We start from the raw sequence: 15,154 nt of genomic DNA on the forward strand, positions 1-15,154 counted from the left end.
CCCAAGTGAACCACATGGAGAGAGAGAGAATGGCCATGTGGAGAAATCCTGAGGCACAGACATGTGACTGAAGTCTTCCTGGACCTTCTAGCCCAGCCAGGCCCAATGACAGCTGATTATAGCCAAGTAGGTGACTCAAGCCAATGCCGAAAGGAGCAGAAGAACAGCCAAGCCAAGCCCTGCCCAAGTTTCTGACCCACAGAATAGTGGACAAGAATTCATCTTTGTTGTTTTAAGCCAATAAGATTTGGGGTAGGCTGTCACACCGCAATAAATAACTGATCACTCCCAGTAACTCCTCACCAGATACACCCTCCCTCTTCCTATTGTTCTGAATCATACCCATTCCTCAATTATTAGTGCCGGTAACACCTTCCAGAAGTTTCTCTTATCACTACACCTCACTCCTTACCTTGCCAGTCTCTGAACTCTCAACCTATTCAACCTTAAAGGCTCAGCTGAGGGGCTCTCTCCTCTGAGAAGCCCTCCCCAGTGTCCACTGTGGCTGTGGGTGCTTCTCCACAAGCCCAGTACACCTATACGAATCCATTCCTGTGCCATCTGCATCTGCTTGCTTCCCCGCAGACTGTCTTGTCACATACATTGTCATACGTACTCCACACATATAGCTCATTACCAAACACACAATAAGGATTCAGTAAGATCCTATGAGCTACAGGAATAACCCCTACACTACTCACTGGACCTTTACATACAGTCTCACTCATTCTCTCGGCAGACCTGTGTGTGTCTTCACCATTCTGACTGAAAATGCCTGAGGGTGAGGATCATGCCACTCGTCTACATTCGTCACAGAGCCTTGCACATAGTAGGTGTTCAATAATTGTTCCGTTGACTTTTCACAAGTTGATGTATGACTTTCACTGTGACCTTAAGTCCTGATTTGCCCGTGAAGCTCTAATACTCAGGTCACAGATCTCCCAGCCTGGATGCTATACAAGGACAGATAAAGCTCTACTTGGTTATTTTTGGCTCTTTGCAATCAACGAAATTCCCGGAAGTCCATGCGTTTCACATTCACAACAGTGAGTTCATTCCAAAAGGATAATCTTTTGGAAGTCATATTCTCTTTAAAGGCGCCTCCAACTGCTACTTCAACAGACAAGCCTGAAAGAGTTAACACAGTGTCCCACACTAACTGGGAGTTACAAATCAACTGGAAATATCTGGTTCGATCTTTTACTATAAAGCACTGTCCAGACAGCACTGTCACCACAAGGGACAATCATTCTATGAACACATAGTCTTATGACCTTCACTCACCATTTCAGACCGACAGGAGCTGTGTGGGCCTGGGGAGGAGGGGGATAACAATAAATAGTGTGCAACAGTGAGCCCAACACTGGGGCAGAGGCCAGCTTCCTGCTCCTGGTTGGCCTGGGAAACTCCTTATCTACAAACCCTTTATCTCTGACTACCTCAGACCCTCCCCAGCATCCTGAGGACCGGGTCCTAGCTCTTGTTCAGCCAGGCCAGGGCTCATCTGCCTCTCATGCTCTAGCCTTCCCCTCATCGGGTTTTATGTCTCAGATGGGACTTGATGATAAAATCCTATAGGCTCACACCAGGCCATGAAATCTCAGCTCAGCGCATAAGGGCCTTTGTCACCTGGAGCTAAGCAAAATGGAAAAGGTGATAAAGGCCCAAAGGGGAGGAGAGGGAAAAAGAAAACAGGGAAAAGTCAGGTCAGGAAGTGGGGTCCTTCTGGGCACACAGCTGACCCTCAACAAGTCCTATGGACCCAATAACTTGGCATTCAACTCTGGGAGACACAAAGGAGATGTGCGCTGGACCAGAAGACAACAGTTCTTGTATGCAGCCCACACACATGTCTTTGCATGCTACGGTGATGTCAAGTTATTATACACGTTTCTAAATACTCTCGATGTTGGTGTTGATCTGATTACCATCCAGCACCAAACAATTCACAAACTGGCACCAATCTATGAAGCATACTTTGGGTAGCACTGATATAGTTAATTCCACAAACTGTCCAAAATCTAGCACAATACATGCTGCAAACACATATAAGAAAAGACATTGTAAAGGTCAACTTACCTGCTGGTGGTTGAAATTTGATCAGATCTTGCAAGTCAGTAGAAATTTGAAAAACATGGCTATAAAACTGCTGGACAGAATTCTTCAGGCCAGAAATATCTCTGGAATGTGACCGGAGTGTCCCATTCATCTGCCTGACACAACTCCACAGGCTGCTGACATGCTTGTTGAGCCCTTCCTTGATCCTCTGAAGACTTCCTGAGATGGAGTCCAGTTTGCTGCAAGTTTTTTCCATCTGAGACACCCTGTCCTCAACCATGGAGACCTCCCTCTGGACCCCGTGGGTATTTTCCTTACAAGTATCCAGCTCAGAGAGGACCTGACTCTGGAGCTTCTGCCACCTCTCCTCCAGCTGGCCACAGCAACGAGCCGTGGGGTCCTGGGGAGATGGGAGGGACTCCACCATTCTTTCTTGCTCACCCCCCTTAGAAAACCCACCCACCCCAGCATTTTTGCCGTCTCTACACTTGCTCAGCTCATTCTGAAGATGATTCATATCATCTTCTGTGTGGTTTAGTTGAGAATAAAGAAAACTAAAATCTTGTTGAAGTTTCTGGATGCTACGTTCAGTTTCTTGAAACTTCCTATGCATCGTGTCATTTAGAGATTTCAAAAGGTTCAAACTATCACCTATTGTGTGGTCTTCTCCATTTGGCAAAATATCTTCTATCCCATGAAGCTCTCCCTGGAAGTTCTGTAGGCAAATATCCTCGACAACTTGAACTTTGTCCTTCAGTTGGTTTAATTCCACCATAACCTGTTCATTCCCAGCCCCCGAAACACCTGGTAGGGCTGATGCTGGGGGAGTGAGTTCTGCATCAGTGCTGTTCGCCATCTCTAAGAGAACGCTCCCCAGACGCTCTTCCAGAGACTGTATTTTCTGATCAAGAAGTTGCTTCAAGTCATCTACCTCTCCATTAATGGTCCCCCGTAGGGTTTCTTCAATGTAAAAGCAATGTTCTTCCGCATTCTTCTCTGTCACATTGATCCTTGCATCTAGTTCATTCCATCTTGCATCAAAGTCTACATCTGGCTCTGGAACTATGAGTTGGTCAAACTCATTGTCCAATCGTCCATTCAGTATTCTGGTGGCTTCGGCAACTCTTTCAATTTTCTGGTCTAACGTCTTGATCTGTTGCCCAAAGTCACTATTCTTTTCACCATCACAGCAATTTGACCGGACTGAAGGATCCTGTAGCTGGGCTCGAAGGTCATTTATTTCTTTCCTCAGGTTTGTTTCTTTTTCTCCTATAAGCTCGATCACTCCTAGGTAGCTGCTCCCATAGTCATCACAATGCTGTGGGAGACTAATCAGCTTGTACTCACACGAGTTCTTCAGATCAGCCAGCTTTCTGTCCATTCCTTCTATGAGTTCCTCTTTTAGGGCATCGATCTTACTATCAACATAAGCTTGATAGAGCTCATTGGTTGTCATGGTCACTGTTGGGCCCTGGGCAGCCTCCTGGAGCTGTTTGAGCTGCCCTTCATAACCCTTCACTTTCCCATCCAGCTCTTCCAGCTTGTCACTCTTAGTCTTCAGAGCATCTTTGACTTCGGCCAATTCGGACTTGATGTCCTTCATGCCAGATTCCTTATTGTTGATGGCACCAGGAAGCTGGTCTGTTTCTCCTTCTCTACCAATGGCACTGTCAGGCCCTGGCTGGGGGTGCAGGTTACTGAGCCATGATGCCAACATTTTGCTGGCATCGTCTTGAATGGTACGTTTGAGGTTTCTGTTCACTCCAGCCATAGAAGACTGGAGATCAAGAACTGTTCTTGTGAGATGGAGAACCTTCTCCTCAAGCATCTGGATTTTCTTACTCTGAAGTTCTTGGGGCCCCTGCTTTGGATCTACTGTCTGACTTGGTTCTGCTGCCCGAGTTGGTGACAAAGTCTTCTTGGGCTCTGAGACTTGGCTTGGTTCATTGTCTGTTACAAAGAAAGAGTTGACAATGACTTAATATTTTCTACCTTTATGCAGTGTCTGCAGACAATAAACAGGGTACATATAGAACACACTTAAACCCTCACTTCCAGATCCAGGTAATTATTGTGTTAGAGTAAAAAGACTATGGGCTTTGAGTCAAACAAACCTCCACTTGAATTCTGCCTTTGCAGTTTACTGTCTGTCCTTGATCAAGTTAACTTCTGTGAACTATAACTGCCTCATCTATGAAGCAGAGGTACTATCTTCCCTCCTAGGGTAGTTAATAGAATATGTACATGGCACATAATAGATACTCAATGGTCTCTTACATCCTGAAGGGAGATACTCTTTATCTACTTTATCATATGAACACATCCCCACATTAGTGAACTATAGCCACACCCCAATGGTTGACTGCACACTGTAAAACCACAAGAAGCCATTTTAGTGAGATCCACACGTTGGCTGTTGGATGGTATGATATCAGGCAAGCAGCAAGTTATCTTCCATGTAACTGCTAAATGTTCTCTTTTATTAACATCCCTATGCTAAAAGAGTTTCACAGACATTGTTTAGCACTGTTATGCAGTTGGGGAAACTAAAAGCAAAGACAGATATAGAAATTGATTCTTTTGGTATCCCCTAACAATGGGAGCCATACTCTGTATGTAGGAAAGTTCACTAGGTGAAAGAACACAAACACTGAATTTTTGATAATCTTACTTTGAGAAATACACACCCCCACAGAAATACTCCAAGAGAAAGAAAAATATTATAAAGATGATTATGATGAGTCATAAAGTGAAGATAAACTAACAGATATAAAGAAAGATAAATTAAACAAAAAGGAGATTATCAAAACCCGAGGCAACAGAAGACTAAGAAGCAAACCATACCCTTGAATGCACAGTAGGATAAAAGGAACACTAGAAAGAGGTTAACATCGACAAGCCTGCAGGATACTGTGTTTCCCCCAAAATAAGACCAGGTCTTATATTAATTTTTGCTCCAAAAGACGCATTAGGGCTTATGTTCAGGGTATGTCATCCTGGAAAATCATGCTAGGGCTTATTTTCCGGTTAGGTCTCATTTTCGGGGAAACACTGTATCTATACTGAGACATATTATGTAAAGTGGAAAAAGTCAAAGACAAAATAAATTACAATGAAACAAAATGCATTAATGTACACTGACAAACACTGGAAGTAAATTAAGAATGTTGTAGATATCTGAGTTAATATTCATTGTTTTTATCTCCTCTAAACTTTTGCACGATCATACTAACAGCTATTATTTATTAAAATCAATTTAGTAGTAAAACCAAGAGGAGAATTCAGACGGCCAAACTCCCCAGCAGAGAACTGTAAGGAACACCTCATTTTCCATGCTGAGAATGTATTCTATTTCAAGGCACTAGAAGAAGAAAACAAGTTATTGAATCACGTACAAACGAAACGCTATTCTGAGCAAAGGAAACAAAACAGAGGGCAGGAGAATAGGGGAAGATCAGGACGTGAGGAACTGCTTCTTTCATATTTTACTGGTGACTGTGGGAATTCTACTCACAAATTTTTGGAAGGATAATTTGGTAGTATGTATCAAAATACTCAGAATCCTCTTGACCCTGCAATTATACTTCTAGAAATTTATTCTAGTAAGTAATCAGGGATGAATCAAAAAATCTAACAGGAAAAATTGCTTATTCAAATATTATCTATAATAATGAAAACTTACAATGTAAGTGACTATCAGTAGGGGATTGTGTTCAAATAATCACACTCTCTAAAGCCATTAAGTGATTTTGTAGAATATTTAATGAAATGGAAAGTTGTTCATTATAGATTAAGTTAAAAAATAAGTCCCAAAAACAGTATGTTCTTTGTAAGGATAGTGGATTGAAAATAAGCATTTCCTTTCATTCCCTTTCCCACTAAAATGACCAAAAAACCCTCACACAACCAAGTCACACATTAAAAAAATGGGAATCAGAATGGTTTTGAACTTTTTAACAGTTACGTTGGAAGCTAGAAGAAAATTGAGCAACGCTTTAAAATTCTAAAGGAAAATGGTTTCCAACCTACAATTTTGAAACTAGAGTAAAAATATTTTCAGACTATAAAACATAAAAAAGTTTATCTCCCATCCAACCATCTCATGAAACTCCTAGAAGACGTGCTCTACCAAAACAAGGGAGTGAATTGAGAGAGAGCAAGCAGGAGATACAAAACTGAGTTAAGAGAAAGGCAATTTAAGATCACAGGGCAGCAGCTGTGAACCAGGAAAAGAGGATGGTGCAGGCGAGAAAGCTCCAGGAGGGATTTCTTAAGGAAGATGAAACTGAGTACCTGAATGTAATGAGAGGACATTTAGATAACAAGAGGAGAGTTTGGGTTGAAATAGGAATAAAAACATAGAAAACCAAGCAATGAAAAATAGAAGATCATTATTAACTCTACAGAAGTGAAAAGGCTGTATAGAAAAGGCAACATATTCATAGCACACTATAGCTGTCAACATTATCTACATAGTTACTACAATGTAAACAGTAAATACTAAGTAAATAAAAATGCAGTATAATTCTTTGGAAAAGATGAAGGTAAAGGAGCAGTGTGTTGGAGAGTAGATGAAAGAGAGTCAAATCCTCAGCTTCCATAATGAGAAGTCAATAGATATGGAGGTAAATTCCAAAAGGGTGCCTGAAACATTTAAAGTAATTACCCCTGGGAAGGGAAAGTGGGTGGGGAGGAGGATCACTGCTTTTCCTAGTAGAGCTCATAAAGCTATTCGACTCATTAAACTACATGTATGTTTAAACTTTTATAAAATGAAAACTGAAACTAAGCAAAACAAAAATAAACTATTATAATCCAAGAGACCCCCTTCATATGTGCCCATCCATCATGGTAGTACCTGTCATGATTTATTGTAATTACTTGTCTAATGTTTGCCTTCAATGAGGTCAGATACTGTGCCTGCTTTACTTTTCACTTTTCTCAAGTACCAATTATAGATATAGAAGCTCAATAAATATTTGTGGGATGAATGAATGAATTTTTCTTTCAAAAAATGCATATGCCGATATAGGAAAGAGAGTAATATACTATAACAAAATAGTAGTTATCACTTGGTGGTGAGATTATGTCTACTTAAATATTTTCCTATGTTTTATAAACATTCTTTAATTGATATGCATTACTTTTGTAATAAAACATTATCTGAAAATCTATTTTACGGACAACATTGGGACAAACTACCAGCTTCAAAACTGAAACATCTCATGGGAAAATACAATCATTTCAAAATGACTTAAACATTCCATTCATGAGAAGATGGAAGTTACATTTATTCTGACTCAACTTAAAACAGAGGAAAGATAAAGTGATGTAGAAAATAAAGACCAAAAAAAAATTTACCTGTATGTCACTCTTTTTTTTTTCTAAAGTTTATTGGAGTGTTGATTTTTAGTAAAGTTACATAGATTTCAGGTGTACAATCCTGTATTACATCATCTATAAATCACACTGTGACAAGTCACTCTCTTAATGTCATACTTAAAGGTGTGCTATACGTGAAAATGACCATTGCTTTCTTAGCTATTCATTGCATTTCTCCTACTTTACTTCAAAAAAAAGAATTTCAGAAACAAATGTAAGAACAATCTCAATGGATGCTTGTAACTTGAGGCTTAGCTTTGCATATATCTCAGCCGAAACAGAATGAGAATGATTCTATTTACCTACTAAACAAACAAAAGAAAACAATTTAACTCCTTTAAATTCAGGTTTATGGGAGCTTGTAGATGAAAGTAAAGTAAAAACAAGGAATGCACCCTTTCATCTTCTCATCTCTGCCTTAGGCTACACAAGCCTGAAACCATCAGCATTGTGTTCACTGATTTCTAAGGCCTTGGGTTTCCCAAGTTGGCCCTAACTAGGCCATTTACTTGCAAAAACATTTGTCTTCCAATTGCTACTGCTTCTGCAAATAAATTTGTGTGCCACGCGTGTCTACTACAGGAATATATTCGTGTCCTTTGAAGACCCTGGAAAGCTCAACACTGTAAATTTTAAGTCCTGTTGTATGACGAGCTGGAATACATTAGTGGGGCCCATGCACTAATCAGCAAGTACAGATAAGAAGTTACCTGTGGGTTTCTTTAAGCTGTTTCGAGGCCGAGAGGGTGTGAGGCGTGGAGTCTTCATGGGATCTCCGGGACCTTCTTGGCAGTCTGCCCCTCTAAAGCCAGGGCAGCACCTCCATTCCAACTGTGTCACCATCTTGTACCTGGTGACATATCTGGGTCTGTAGTTCACACGATATCTGCCAAAGAAAAAGGCGGTATCTCTCTTTACTGGCTGCTGTTGGAAGCAACTCTGGCCCTCCCAGAGCTGGACCCTAATGAAGAGGATCCAGGTCACTCAGGGCCCTGCCTGTTCTCTCCAGGCTTAACTAGAAAAAAAATCACTGGTCTCCTCAGTCCAGCCCTGATCCCTGGGGTTCAGCCAAAATCCTATTGGCCTCCTTCCTCCATCAGCTTAGATCCACCTGCATCCAGCTCGCCTCCCACTAAAGTCCTGGGAAAAGACAACTTTGAAAAACTTGGCCCCACAATTCCCATCGGACATGGACATTTCTTACAAACTGAGCTTTAGTTTCACTAACAAACTCCACAATTCGCTGCTTTGTGGAGATGTTGTCATGTGTCATCAGGGTTGTTTTGTATTTGAAAGAAGCATCCCGAGCGCCCTTCTCTCCCATAGTATCCAGATATTTATCCCGGCACCTTCTTTCCCTAATACTAGCAAAGTTAGCAGGCTGCAAGCCTTTGCCGATGGCATCTGATATTACTTGTGTTCAGATCTTTTTTAAAAGATGCCCTGATTCACACAGCTAATGACAGAAATAAGGAAGCAGAATTGACACCATTCAAAATTCCTATTTAAAAGTGCACATTCCCTGAAGTGCTTTCACATCACACAGAGACCCTTTGATGAGCTGTCAAGTCCTCCAGACCCAGAGCTGGGGCTGGGCGTAAAACAGACAGTGACGATCCAGCAGCCCCTGGGCACTCAAAGGGACGGCTCCAGGAGTGCAGCATCCCTGGGGTCCGGCTCACAGCTTAGATGCAAGCCGGCTCCTTAATTTACCCCAATTCCTGGCTTGGAATCATGACTCTCTTGAACTTTATCCCTTTCTCTTCATTTTAAACACCAGCACCAGCAGCTGGTTGTCTTTTGGGGGCCAATTCCCAGAAAAGAAAGAGGCTTTGTATCATTTCCCTATGGTTGCTGTGTCATGTTGGGGGTGGGGCAGGATTCGCGTGGACCAGTTGCCAGGTGGCCTGCGGCCCTTGCACTAGCCAAACAACTCCATCTCAGGCACCAGCCTGGTGGCAGGTGGAGTTGAAAGTTAGGTTCCTGAGAAAATTACAGATTACTACATGTAATGGACCTTTGGCATCTTCCAAGAGGGTCAAAACCATGTCACCTAAAACCTGACATGTAAGGATTTACTCTACCACCAGGACAGGTCAAGTGTCCCTTCAGAATTCCAAGAAAGCCCTGACAGCGCTGCCCCAACTGTGAGGGTCCCAGCTCCTTTCACCGTCCCTGTTTCCCTTTGTCTTTTAAGGCAGTGGTCTCACCTTGGCCGCGTATCAGAATCACCAGAGAACTGTAAAAATGCCTGGGTCCCACCGTCAGAGGTTCTGATTGAATTGGTATGCACTGGGGCCTGGGTGTGCAGATTTTGAGAAGATCTGCTGAGAGGCTTTTTCCAAGAGAATTGAAGAGAAAGCCCAATAAACAGAAAAGAAGGGCTGCTCAAGGAGTGAGGGGTAAGGAGGAGGGTAAGACCTCCATCCCAGGCATTTCATTCTCTCTCATTCCCACCACATCCCCCAGTAAGGCCCCACAATGCAGATTTTCCTCTTTTCACAAAGGAGAAAACAGGTTCACGGAGGCTAAGTGATTTGTCCAAGTTCTAACAGCCAGGAAGGGCAGGGCTGGGATTTAAACCCACGTGTTCTCCCCTGTATCCCACATGGCCTCCCGCACGCAGAAGCAGCAAGTCTCTCTAGCACTTGCCCTACATTTGAAATGGCCTCACCCACCCAGATATGTTCTAGAAGGACATCTGGATAAGAAGGTCCCCATTCAGCAAATATTCTCCAGAATGTCTAATTCAGTCCATGTACACGCAAGCCGTCGGCCCCTACCATCCACTTACCAAAAGAACCCTCTGTGTGTTCCTAGAAACTATAAAAGAAAGAAAACTTCCACTTCATTGTTTTGAATGTTCAAGTACAGCATAATGCAGGAAAAATGTGTAATCTCAGAAAAACTTGGTTCCTCTGAGCATTTAACACTGAATGTGAAAATGTGTTTGCTCTGGGTTTTTGTTCATATGCCAGTAGATGACAGCCCATGTTAAACTCTTTTGGATGTGGCTGAGCCAGGACTAGGAGAGCAAAGCACGAGGCTCAGATGCCCTGAGAAGAGGGACGACCTCCTAGCCCCTCACTGCTGGGCCAGGTGTAAGAAAGTTCTTGCTTTTCCAACACACTTCATTCTTTTATTTAAAACCAGTTATAATTTTGGAGCTGGTTCATAACTGAGGAAAACTCCCTGGAGTTCCCGTCTTCCTCTCCACCCTCACACACATTCCCCACTCCCACCCTTCCCTTAAATAGCTTGCTGTAGGGTTTCCAGTTTCAGGCAATGGAGTTTAGGCTGACAGTGTCTCTAACAAAGTTTTCAGGTCCAGCATGTGGAAGACGCCTTCCCAGTGACAGCTGAAAACGATCAGGTGGCCACTCTAACGCTCACGTCCCACTTCTCTGTGCATGACACAGATCCCAGAGGCGGCCTCAGGAACTCGGGACTCAACTTGGAGACGATGAGGGGAGGAGATAGGTGTTCTCCAGCCCCACAGTCCTACTGGGATTTTCCTGCAGAAATGGGGTTCCTGCTTCCATAGGAGCCAACTGGAAGGTTCCCCAGACATGAGGAAGAACCCAGTAGGATTTCTGGGTCCCCTTCCGCCATCAGCCAGGGCACAGCAGGATGATATCCTGGCCAGGGAACCTTATAAAAATGCCTAGGCCTTCAAAATTCTAATTTTAATTGGTTTGGGGGCAGGGGGTACCCAAGCACTGTACCTTTCAAAAATTACCCAAGTAATTGTCAAGCACCCCCAGAGTTGAGAAGCACAACCCCACACCCAGGGAACCCATCTGCCCCCAGAGCTGGGAGCTGGGAGCCTCTGAAGCAGCCAGGGCTGAACAACAGGGCAGGGAACAGCCAAAGCAGCCCAAGTGTTACCAGGGCCCCGGGCTGTGAGTACACGGAGATGCTCAATAAATACTTACTGAATCAGCTAACTCACTGCACCCAGCTGGGGGTCACCGAACTGAGAGACCAACAGCCAAAGGGGTAGCCAGGCTGTGCTGGGAGAGCAGGAGGGCTGACTCAGGCTGCAGCCTTGGCCCCCAGCCCAGTCTCGGGTCGGGACTGTGACAGCACCCTGTTCCTGAGATCCAGGCTATACTGCTGCCTCGGTCACCCTGGGGGGCTCCTGGGGGCTGTGGCACAGAGCCACCACCTGGGCCTGCCTCTGACCCCTGCCTCAGCCACACCCACTCTCCCCAACTCTCCTCTCCCCAAAACATTTTTCTGGGGTGAAACAAGGGTTCACCATTTTCACAGGTTCAGCTCTGTGTTAAAGACACCAGATTGGCCCAAGGGAATTCTAATGATTAGGAAGGTGGAAAGGACTGAAAAAGTTAATCAGCGTTCAGGGACCACATGACTGGAAGTGTCCCTGTTGAATAGAAGGTGACAAAATGACTGTGCCTCCATTTGACATTAGCCCACAAAGACTCCTTCCTAACATGCTTCAATTCACACTTGCATTTGCTTGTTCAGTGCAGACCATAGGCCCTATTCGGGCAAGGATGCCTGTGGGTTTTGTTTTCTACAACATCCCCACTACTTAACACAGTGTCTGTCCTATTGTAGGAGCTCAATAAAGATTTATTAATCAATCGATAATTGATTTATCAAACAATAATCAATGATACTAGGTCTACTTCTGACAAGGTTTTGCGGAGTCCAGTGTTCATATTAAAAACCCCCGAGTTAGCCTCAGGTCTAACCCTGAGCAGATGTGAACTCCAAGTCTTCCCAGAACCAAAACAAGCTCCAGGGTTCTCAGGTCATGATGAATTGAATACGAATCAAACACCAGGTGACCTAGAGCTGTGCTGTCCAACAAAATAGCCATTAACCACGTGTGGCTTTTTACGTTTAAACTAATTAAAATTAAATAAAATTGAACACTTAGTTTCTCAGTCACACTAGCCACATTTTAAGTACTCAACAGCCACTAGTACGTCTCCATCACAGAAAATTCCATTAGACAGGGCTAGCCTAGAGTCATGAACTTGTCAGGGAAGAGCAATGGACACACGTCTATCTGTTCATCTCTGGATTTCTATCTCACACCCACCAGTCATCTTTCTCTGCCTACATCCCTAGAACTGCAAGTGGAACATTTCTCTGAAAATTAACCACACATCACTGGCAGAGGATCATCTAGACAGCTATTCCATAAGGCAAGGATCTTTTCCCTGCATTTAGTATTTACCTGAATGTTAACATGGGCCACTCCGACTGCACAAATTCAAAGCCTGCTGCCCCATTGGGGACACTTGATTGACTAGTGTTTCTCCCCAGAACAGACTTTCTAGTAAATTCCTCTTTCAGTCACTGGCTTGCCCTCAGAAATCTGGAGCCAACTCTTCTTGCTTCATTCTGCATGTGTGGTTCTGCACAGTGTTGACTGGAATTGGACTGAGAGGATGGAAAAGGAAGCCAGACAGAAGAGGTGCTTCCCTCTCTCTGGAAAGAGAGCCCCCTGGGCCTGGAGAACCACCAGCCTGGGCCAGGGAAAAATTGCATGTATAGGCGAGAAGTCACTTCACTGAGTTTCAGAATGTTCATCCAGGGCAGATTTGGTTATCTTGCATTCAGCTACTACTCCAACTTTTCCACAGAGCAGAAGTTCACTCTAATTTTTGTTAATTATGGTAAAATACACATTACATAAAATTTACCACTTCACCATTTTTAAGAGTAAAATTCAGTGGCATTAGGTACACTCACATTGCTGTGCAACTGTCAATAGCATCCATCTCTATAACTTTTTCATCATCCCAACTAAAACTCTGTACCCATTAACATTAACTCCCATTCCCCCCCTCCCAAAAGCCCCTGGCAACCATCATTCTACTTTCAGTCTCTATGAATCTTACCACTCTAGATACCTCAGATAAGTAGAATCATACAGTATTTGTCTTTTTGTGACTGGCTTATTTCACTTAGCATAATGTTCTTGCATGGAAGGAAAAAACTTTTCCTCTACCCTCTTAGGTTTGTGCTGGGGCCTGTGAATTAAACTGACAAAAGACAGATTAACATGAGAAAGACATACAAATTTCATTGATGTTAATATTTTTACATGTACAGGGGCTTCAAAGAAAAGAAGCAAAAATTCAAAGAACAAGTGGTAGACTCAGGGCTTATATACCACGTTAACAAAGGGGGCTAAATTGTAGAAAAGTGACTAGACAAAGGAAAGGAGTTTGGGGCTTCCATGGATGATAAACTTTGGGAAGGAGATTAGGAAATATATGGGGAAACCTAACGGAAGATAAAGATTATTTTAGTAAGGTCTGTTTATACACGCTCATCTCAGTGCCAGCTCTCTGTCTCCAGTGACAAGGGTCACTCTCCTCATCCTGGTACAGGAGAGGTGGGAAATTTATACACTGCTTGAGGCAGAAAGGAGGACGGCCGAGAGTTCGTGTGTCTGCTATTTCTCAATGAACTTCAGCTCAAAATAACCAATATGGAGTAGCATATCTCTCCTTTATCTTCAAGATTCATCCATGTTATAGCAGGTGTCAAAATTTTCTTCCATTTTATACAGTAATTCACTTTTACAAAGTTTGCTCTCTATGTTCTGATTTAAAACTGACAAGACAGTGGACTGATTTTCTAGGAACTGCATGTGACAAATGTGTTTTTTTTTTTAATTTGTTTTTATATCAATGAATAAATACATGAGTTTGTTTGTTTGAAGTAACACTTTTCCAAAAGTAGATACAGTCAGGCAGTAGATGCTATAAAGTCTGAAATTAAAATTTCATATCTACGTTAGAAAGAAAGTGGCTCTGCACCAGCAGAAGAGACACTTGCCTTCTGAATGCACCGTGTCCTACTGACAATCAAAAATTGGCCATTTGGAACTATGTGCATCACAAAGACAAATCTCTGCAATCTGAGGAGGTGACTCTGATCCACAAGGACCCTCCCAATACTAACTTCCCACAATTTGAAAAGTTTCCCCATGGAGATAAGTGAAGGAACCAAAGGTCCTTCTTCTAGGTTAAAGCACATCAAACACAAAAATCAGAACTTTCACCTTATCTTTTTCTGCTACTTTACACACTTTTAATTAGAGTTCAGCATGGAGAAATTAATGACATGAAAAGAAATGTGAAACATTTAACATTTTTCTTGACTTTTTAGGAAAATCCATCTAAGTTTTAAAAGCCAGTATGCTTGGACAAGTATACTTCTGAAACACAAAATGTATTCAAAGAATCTGAAAGTCAGATTGATGAGCCCTGATTAAAATCAGATTACAATAGAGCTTTGTGCACATTTTAAAATAACAGATTCTGCATCAAAACAATGTGTTCAAATGAAAGTGTACATATAGGAGACTGTCTGTTTCCCAGTACAAAGGAGATACTTGCTGGAGAAACCACAATTGTAAGCTGCTTATTTTTCTGCTTCCTCTTGAATTAATTTTCTTATGTACTTAGAGTGGCAAGTTAGGTATCAAAACCTAAAATCCTCTTTATCTCTCAGTAGTTTGCCCTAACCATACAGTGTAATAAATAAAAAAATTTCCCTACAATTCACAATTTATCACCCCCTTTAACCCTGAGGACAGAGCAATTCTATAGTCTGGAAGAAAGGTGATTCAGGAAAACCACAGTGGCCCCACTACAAGACTCAGTCCAACTCGAGGACATAGCAATCAAGTTGTTACTCTTAGATTTACTATAAGAGCAATCAG

At 42.6% G+C, this 15,154-nt stretch overlaps 1 protein-coding gene across 1 annotated transcript in view; it reads right to left on the reverse strand.

The window, feature by feature from the left end:
• EMILIN2 (elastin microfibril interfacer 2) overlaps positions 1–15,154 on the reverse strand; it is a 55,957-nt gene that overhangs the window by 17,123 nt on the left and 23,680 nt on the right. The window contains exons 3-4 of the mRNA XM_019755771.3: positions 8,151–8,326; positions 2,080–4,008 (exon numbers count right to left, since the gene is read on the reverse strand). Of these exons, the coding sequence (XP_019611330.3) occupies positions 2,080–4,008; positions 8,151–8,326 (2,105 nt within the window). The remainder of the gene's footprint in view (positions 1–2,079; positions 4,009–8,150; positions 8,327–15,154) is intronic.

This window comes from Rhinolophus sinicus, chromosome 4, assembly GCF_057876585.1.
Source record: "Rhinolophus sinicus isolate RSI-liver-muscle chromosome 4, RSI-T2T, whole genome shotgun sequence".
Taxonomy (NCBI): Eukaryota; Metazoa; Chordata; class Mammalia; order Chiroptera; family Rhinolophidae; genus Rhinolophus; species Rhinolophus sinicus.